We start from the raw sequence: 8483 nt of genomic DNA, 5'->3' as shown, positions 1-8483 counted from the left end.
AGCCTGTGTTTTTAGGGTTATTAACAAAGTTTGTGTACTCAGACCAGTAATATTTGGGGTCACAAGTTTTTGCCATGGATATTTTGTGGGTCAGAAGATAAAAAGTTTGGGAACCACTGGACTAGAGTACAAACACTTCTCTTTGTGTATTTTTGTTTCTTTTTAGCACCTCTTCTCTGTCTAGACCAGTATAATGATTATGTGAAGCAAAGTCTGGTCCTGGTGGATTATCATTGTTGGGTTAAGTGTTAGGTTGAGGGCTGAGGTGTACACTGACTTTAGGTTAGGGTTAGGTGTGTATTGGTAATGGTTAAGGCTCTGGTTGGAGTTTTGTATAGGCTCCAAAAACAGAAAGAGAGAGAAACTGAATTGCACTGTGTAAGAGAGAATCATTTCCTGTTCCCTTTGCCTGGGCTGAACTGTTGCAACAACACAATGAAGGAATGAGAGAGAGAGAAAAAAAATCCATTGTGGTACTTGTAAAAGCAATATATACAGTATAACCAGAGGTATTTATTTGAAAACTGAGGAGTAATAATGGAAAGATACAAATTAAATCAAAAATTACAAGTACCCCTCAAAGAAGTAATTCTTAAAATGTAATGGTGCTTCTGAATCAAGGTGGTGCACAGAATGCTTTAATTTAGGAGACCTTTGATCAGTAGCTTATTCCTTATTGTCTTGCCATACTTGATTCTCAGGATTTGTTTTGAGCTACTGATAATGTTGTCAAATCACACTAGTATTGTGTTTATGAATTACCCCCAGTCTTTAAATTTGACTAACATTTGTCTACACCTTTAAATGGATCCCAGATTAGTTGTAACATCAGACTTTATTTGATAAACATATATTTTAACTGTAAAATAAAGACTGTAAAAATACTGTAGGCTGTTTAGTTTTGTAAATTTTAAGGACAACAGAGCTGCTTCATGGAAGAAGAACTTCAGCTTAGCCTGTTAGCCTTTGTGCTAGCACTGACGCTATATTGCCTTAAATGTATTAGCTCAGCGCTAGCGCGACAAATAAGTTAAACTGAGGTCCTCCATCTATATTTTCAGTAACAGGCTGTCATTTCTACCTTCTCCTCTCTGTCAACGCTCTCTGGTTTCATTTAAAAGAGCCAATCGTCTGATATTGTCCAAGATTAACCTTCAGGGTGGATATAGCTCACTAGCAGCCTCTCACCGATGACCTACCCATGTCATCATTTACCCAGAATGCTTTGCATGTAAATAAAATGGCCCCGTCCATGTGATATATTTTTAAACTTTTAGTTTAAAAATTATAAAAACTAAACATCCTACAGTGTTTTTACAGTATTTATTTTACAGTTAAATATGTTTATTAAATAAAGTCTAATGTTACAACTAATCGGGGATCCCTTTAAAGAGACACATATTCAATAGTTACTCCACAGCAACTTGATTGTAACTTGTGAGTATCAGGCAAAAACTGTTGCATCCTTTCTGTTTTGGTTCTGACAGCAAACACATTAGCCTTACACTTCAAGTTTTCTATCCCACAGCGTGTTAGACACTAACAGCAGTGGCTCATGTTTTATTGCCTGAGTTTGGTTCAAGCCAGGAACTTCGGAAGGTGTTCAAAACTCTGTTAAAAACACTTTACTGACTTGGATCTCTTCAGCGTTTTCTGCTGTAAATGTAAAACATTGTATATAAACTTCGAATATGCTATGGACCTGGTTTGCTTTCCTGACAGAGGTGACACAAAAAGTATCCGCAGGAGGCATCATTACTGTTAATTGGCAGCAATAAACAATAACTGTTGCAACAGGAGTTAAAGCTTTAATATTATATTTTTAACAACAGTTTATATCACATAAAACAAAACGCAAAAAGTAAGTATTGATCAACATGACATTATTGTCTATGGCAACACATGCCAAATTACTTCCATTTTGAACTTTAATGTTCCTTGTAGGGTTACCAAGTCTCATCTCAAACCACACACACAGAACACATTTGTAGATACAAAAAAATGTTGTATGAGTTAAATTGTTTGCATTGGTGTATCCTTAAAGGAAATAGAAACTTTTAATAGTTGATTAAACAATCCCTGCCTTTTGTGAAATTATTTGCAGAGCTAGAATGCTTTCCTGTTTGTTTTATCATTGTTGCCATGTTTGAGCAGATTAACTAATATGTATTTGTACAAATTGTTCAGATAGGAATGGCAGCCTGGCAACACCAATAATAATGATAAAATAAAAGAGGTGGTGAACATTCCAGAACAACATTTTGGTTTAGCCATTATCGTTTTCTTCACTTATGTTTTTGATGCCATAACCTTCCATGTAGACTCCAATAATACTGCCTTTTTTTTTTTCTGGATTGTGTCCATAAAAACCCAAGCTGCTGACTAAAACAGGCAAAAACCCAAAGATTAAAACAAAAACGATTTATTAAAAAGAAAAACGCTGACAAAGTAGAAGAACTTTATCACAAAACATGGTGAACAAACCTAAACGGGCCTTAGAAGGTACAAAGGTCTGACAGGGAAGGAGACAAAACACCAAATAAAGAGAAGCTAACAAAGGGGTAACAAGCCACACCTGAGGAAAAAACAAGGATCATGTAAATGTGGGCGGAGCCAGAGTGGAGAGGGATGTAAATACAGGAGGTAAATAGAGAAACTCACAAAAAAGGGAAATCAAGCACAGATCCTCACACTGCCTTGACCTAAATGTGTATTTTTTCAAACCCTACACAAAACAATGTGTATTTAAAAACCTAAATCTATTTTTCTACCGAAACTGCATGGTTTTCAGTGTTCTGGCTTTACTACACAGCATGTTTTTTAATGTCTAAATCTAAGTTTGTGGCTTTAGATGACCAAAGCTAACCACAGTAACACAGTTAAGTGGGTTTGATTTCCTATGCAGACTTTCATGAGATGGTGCCGACTCTTCAGTTTCTCTGGTGCTTGCAGAGACGGCTCAGGGCCTCTTCCACGATGTCCAGCTCGTGYCGAATGTCTTTCACCATGCTGTTGATGTTGCTGGTGTCCTTCAGGATGTCCACGCTCTGGGTGTACGGGTTGTAGTGCACTGTGAACGGACGCTTAAGAGTCCGGGCAAACTCCCTGCAAGCAAAGCACAGAGATTTCCACGATCAACTCTGATTAGTTGTTGACATCACTGCAACAACATAGAAGAAAATCAACAAGTTTCATTGCAAGGAAATTAGAGGATCATCTCTTGGAGAAAATAAAAATTCCAGGATTTATTGCCACTTTTATTGTGCAAAAATTAAGTTTGATCAAAGTTTTTATATCCAGATTCTTGTAACTTTTCACATTGCATCTAGGCAAAAATTCTAAACTTGGTCCAAGCCAAGGGTCAATTTCAGTCAAAATTTATCGAAAAAAATTATATTCTCATAGAAATACAAATAACCATTTTCCATATTAAATTTACAAAGCATTTAGAACATGCACAACCTAAATGATAATGAAAAAATATTACATTTGAAAAGATTTTGCAGTACATTTTATCTAGATCCAGCGAATAAGTTAAAAAAAGGAAAACCCTCCCAAGTAAATCCAATTATTTGACTTTAAAATGAGAAAAGAACACACAAAGACATTTAAAGACCACCAACAAGAGAAGAATGCACAAAATACAGTGACAAAAAAAAAGAAAAGAAAATGATGAAACTATTTCACATTACAATTATAACCTTGGGGCCAGATAAATTGTCAACGAGGACCACATTTTGCCTGTGGGCCTTAAATTTGACACATGAGCTGGATGACATCAGTGTTCAGAATGAACAGCAAATTAAAAAAACAATTTTAACTGACTATAAAATTAGCTTTGGTGTATTCCTATACTCACCTCATTTTGTTCTTGGCTTCTTCAAAACTTTCTGCAACAAAGTAAGCCTTTTGGAAAGTGGTTATCATGCACTCCTGGTGGCAGGTCAGTACGGGGTCAAATGGAAGGATGTTGGCCCGGCCAGACAGAGCGTGCTGAAAGAAGAAACACTGACTTTGTACATCCAGTATTTTATTTCTTATTTAACATGACAGTTAGATTAAAACGAGTTAGATAAAAGAGGAAGTTTAGCAGCAGAGTTCAAACTTTTGAAAGTCTGACAGCAGGATTTATGTCACCTTGAGCTCACTGGCAGAAGAGAGGAGTCCAGCTCCGTAGGCTCTTAGCTTCCCATCCTGCTTACACAGACCGAACTCCACGGTGAAGAAATACAACTGCAACAGACAAATACGATGACGTCAGTGTTGTRTAAAGTACCTCAAAGTGATACTTGACTAAAAGTACAAGTACCTTACCAAAAATTTACTTTGGTAAAAGTTAAAGTCTGTTTTAGTAATATTACTTGAGTAAAAGTATTGAAGTATCTGATATTTTTTGTACTTAAGTATTAAAAGTAAAAGTATTGATTTAAAATGAGTAGATATATTTTGTAATGACATTTATTAGGTGACCTTCCACCAAAAAATGCAGAAATGACTGTTGTTTTAAAATAATTAATTGATGTAAAATTTAGGATGCACTAGTCCAGCTGTTTCAGTTTATATACATATATCAAGGCTGCACAAACCTTTTCCCCAAAATGAACATATATCTGAGGGCTGCGGCCAAATGCAATAATATAATTCATGAAATACAAATACTTCTTAAGTACAGTACTTTTATTTTAATGATTATGTCCTGCTGCAGTGTGACATGATTTGTTTGTGTACAAACTAATATGGTATCAGAATTTTATATACTTTTACTTCTCATTCAACCACAATTAAATTCACTCTATAAGAGGCACAATTTATATGGATAGTATTTATTTTTTACAATAACAAGCTGGAATGAAAACAAACTAAAATAAAATAAAAGTAACAACTTTCTACTTCTTGCCTTTTTTTAAAAATGCAAGGCGTAGAAAGTACAGATAATTGTGTGAAAATGTAAGAAGTAAAAGTAAAAAGTAGGCTGAAAATAATTACACAAGTAAAGTACAGCTACTCAAATATTCTACTTAAGTACAGTAAAGAAGTATTTGTACTTAGTTACTCTAAAACTCTGCAGGACATCATCTCATTCGTCCTGGCAATTGTTCAAACATAAAACTACGCCTCCAAAGGGATTTGATCACAGACAACACTAAGGTCCCCTCACACTGGATGGTGATCGTACTACAATGTTTAAAACTCTTGAGCACAGGTGGTCTTTGAAGGGTCTTGGCGAGGCCTTCGGGAGTTTAGTTTCAGGAATTTAAATGGCTATGCCAGGCTTGAAATTCATTTCTTTCTTTTGTTTTTTTTTTTTTTTAAATTTGCAACAAATCTTGGCTCAGTTTGTTTTAATTGTAGCACGAAAGAGGGCAAAGAAATTCCAGGTAAACCAACAAACATCTCACCGTGGCAAGTTTCTGAACATCTTCATCTGAAGCGCCGAGCGATGCTAAACCGAGCTCCTGGGAGAACTGGGCGAAGCTGGGCTCTGCCAGCAGAGGAACGTGACCCAGCAGCTCATGGCACGTGTCCCTGCAGGAAAGCCATGCACACACACACACACACACACAGACACACACGTGGTTTGAAAACCACAGATTTCCTAAGAACAAGCAGTAAGTGACAGATGAGCGTAGTTCCTGTGTGTTAACTCACGGCTCAGGTGTGTACAGCGGCTCCGAGTTGTGGCGGACGTACTGAGTGCAGTGAAACACTCTGAAAGCCAGGCCTGCCAGGAAGTCTCGTGGGGAGAGATAGCCTGCCACGGGCCGAATGGTGAAACCTGAGCACTCTGGAGATAGGGACAGAAAGAAAAACAAACAGAAACTGATCTAATTAATTTAGAAAATACAGACAGACAAAGTTTTCTAGAAAAGGTAAGAAATGACTGCAGGAAAAAAAACATTTCCAAATAAGAATATTTCTAAGAAAATTCTCACGGGTGTTACCAGCGGCTACCAGCTTGTCATTAAGCAATGCTAACAACATGTCTATGTCCGTTACGCCCTGACAGCACTGTTAACGAGACAGGCAGACAGAAACGTAGACTAGAAAGCAAGCCTTGAACAAACAATCAAACTTTACTACTCTATACTGAATATACTGTACGTAATAACACAGTAATATATTGTCGGTGTCAGTTGTTGAATATTTATTGGGACATCATCTCATCCAGATATTCTCTAGTCCTGCTTGATCCTCCACCTGAGGAGAACGTCCGATTGCCTCTTCCCTGCAGTTCTGTCTAAGGTTGACCTCTTTCTTACCCATGAGGAAGTGTGAAACATCGTCCAGCTGAGGGATGTTATCTTCGCTGTATTGACAGTGTTTGGTCAGCAACGGGAGGTTCTTCAGGTACTCCTTACAGGCGTGGCTGGGATACAGCTTGTTGAGCTCCCTGAACACCATGCCCCAGGTGCGCACCTCCTCCGCTGTGTAGTCCACGCGAGGAATAGGATTACAGCTGAAAAACAGATTGTTGTTTAGTTTATTCAACAACAATAAAAAAGCATGATAGTAATGATAGTAATACAAAAAAATGGGGGAACCGACAAAAACATAACCCTGAACCTCCATATCACTCAAAAAAAAAAAAAAACGATGTCAAGAACCAACTTTCACATTTTCTTTAAAAAATAAATGTGAAAGTAGCTTTACACTTACTCAAGTGGAGTACTGTTAATATAATTTGTTTAAGTAAATCCAACAGGCTGTTTTATTAGTGGAGCATGACTCACTCTGGTGAATGTTGAGGACTCCTCATATGAACAAACTGAATTTTGTAAAGAAATAATAATAATAATAATAATAATAATAATAATAATAATAATAATAATAATAATAATAATAATAATAATAATAGTAATAATTTAACCCAAGTTTAACTACTTCACCTAAATGTCAAGAATGTTTTTATGCCAGTATGAATAAATATGATGGAGTCTTTTATCCTGATACAAAAATAAATAATTGCATCTAAAACTAACCTTGTGAGAAAAAAATAGCAAACAGTTGTTTTTTTAACTCATCGGGGAATTTTCAAAATGAAAAATAATCATTTTATTCATTATAGACACTGACTATGGAGGCAATATCAATTCAGGTTTACAACCTTTTGTTTTACTTTTGACTCTCAGCTGTTGTGAGCAGGTGTGTGTATGTGTGATGCTTCAGTACCAATTATTGCTCCAAAAACACTTAATAATAGCAATAGATTTGTATACAAATTTGAAAACAAATGAAAAAGCCAAAGCAAAAGCAAAAAAATAAAAAAATTAAAAAGTTTAAAGGGACATTTGAACTTACTGTTTGAAGTTCAAAGCCAAATCAGCAAAATATTCTCTTCTTTTCCTGTACACTTTGTCTTTGAATCCCTGTGGAAACAGTGGTTACAACTTCAGTTTATATTGTCTGTGAAACTCTCGTGTAAAGTGTAACCTGTGAACCTGTTTTACTCATACTTCATGCATTAAACATATTTGTATGAAAAGAGAAAAATGATAGCTTCTCTGCAGGACTACATACGGGGTGATCTGCGTCTAACTCAGAGCCGTACATCAGAACCTTGTTGGCACACAGATCCAAGTCAGAGATTTTCTTGGGAAACCAGGGCATACAATCCACACCTAAAATAAACATCCAGTTATAAATCTACACAAAGAAAGAAAGATTTCAGGTGTATTCAGTGTCTGATTCTGTTCAGCCTGGAGTAAAATATGACTCACCGTCATCACGCAGAGCGGCATCAGACGGCGTGATCTCAACAATCTCCGTGTGCTTCCTCAGCAACTCCGTCAGCTCCTTCAGCTGTTCGTGCTCTGAATCACAGTCTACGAAGACCTCAAAGTCTGAATCCCTTCGCTTGGACTTGCGGGACTCGATGTGAACGAGGCTGACGTGTTTTTCCTGCACAGACACGGCCCACAGGGGTTTGTAGCACAATCAAGTTTCAACAAAATGTGCTGCAACGAAGGGTTCGGCATTTGGCAATTATGAAAGACAGGAGAAGATCATAAACTCTGCTCATAAAGCACCCACCTGGAAAAGCTTAAGAGCTTTAACAAGACCGCTCACTTCGTTTCTCAGGGTGAAGATGATCGTTGCCGCCTTTTTTCTGCAGGTGCCAGGCCGAGCAGTGGAGAGGATCTGGTTCGTCTCACTTCCATTCAGGGCCATCTTTTTAAATGGCGAGAGACAAATACATACATGTAGAAGAATCATGTTTTTTTCTTATATTTTTGTCAAAAGCAGAAAATCAGAATACAGCAGGAGAGAATATCACAGCTTTTCTTAAAGGGCGCAATAAAAAGTGAAACCACTCATCAAAGGTTTTGTACAAATAAAATTTCCAGCAGCAAAAAGGCAAATCACAAGCACACGAAAGAGGTCAAAATATCTATTTCTGACATCATAACTTTAAAGTTGAAGCTTAAAAGACTTTAACACTGACAGGCTGTACAGGTGGTGGGTGAGGGAGCCATCTACTGGGG

The 8483-nt window shown here is 37.0% G+C and overlaps 1 protein-coding gene across 1 annotated transcript in view; it reads right to left on the bottom strand.

The window, feature by feature from the left end:
• Positions 1–2406: 2406 nt before the first annotated feature.
• The window catches only part of LOC106516735 (tryptophan 5-hydroxylase 1), a 7483-nt gene continuing 1406 nt past the window's right edge, over positions 2407–8483 (bottom strand). Inside the window, exons 2-11 of the mRNA XM_014007236.1 lie at positions 8032–8169; positions 7719–7899; positions 7519–7619; positions 7300–7367; positions 6261–6457; positions 5650–5785; positions 5400–5526; positions 4138–4233; positions 3860–3993; positions 2407–3105 (exon numbers count right to left, since the gene is read on the bottom strand). Coding sequence (XP_013862690.1) covers positions 2931–3105; positions 3860–3993; positions 4138–4233; positions 5400–5526; positions 5650–5785; positions 6261–6457; positions 7300–7367; positions 7519–7619; positions 7719–7899; positions 8032–8169 — 1353 coding nt within the window. The 3' untranslated portion in view covers positions 2407–2930. The remainder of the gene's footprint in view (positions 3106–3859; positions 3994–4137; positions 4234–5399; positions 5527–5649; positions 5786–6260; positions 6458–7299; positions 7368–7518; positions 7620–7718; positions 7900–8031; positions 8170–8483) is intronic.

This window comes from Austrofundulus limnaeus, unplaced genomic scaffold (genome assembly GCF_001266775.1).
Source record: "Austrofundulus limnaeus strain Quisiro unplaced genomic scaffold, Austrofundulus_limnaeus-1.0 Scaffold40, whole genome shotgun sequence".
NCBI classification, from domain to species: Eukaryota; Metazoa; Chordata; class Actinopteri; order Cyprinodontiformes; family Rivulidae; genus Austrofundulus; species Austrofundulus limnaeus.
Note: the sequence above shows the minus strand (reverse complement) of the source record. Positions and strands in the feature narration are given on the sequence as shown.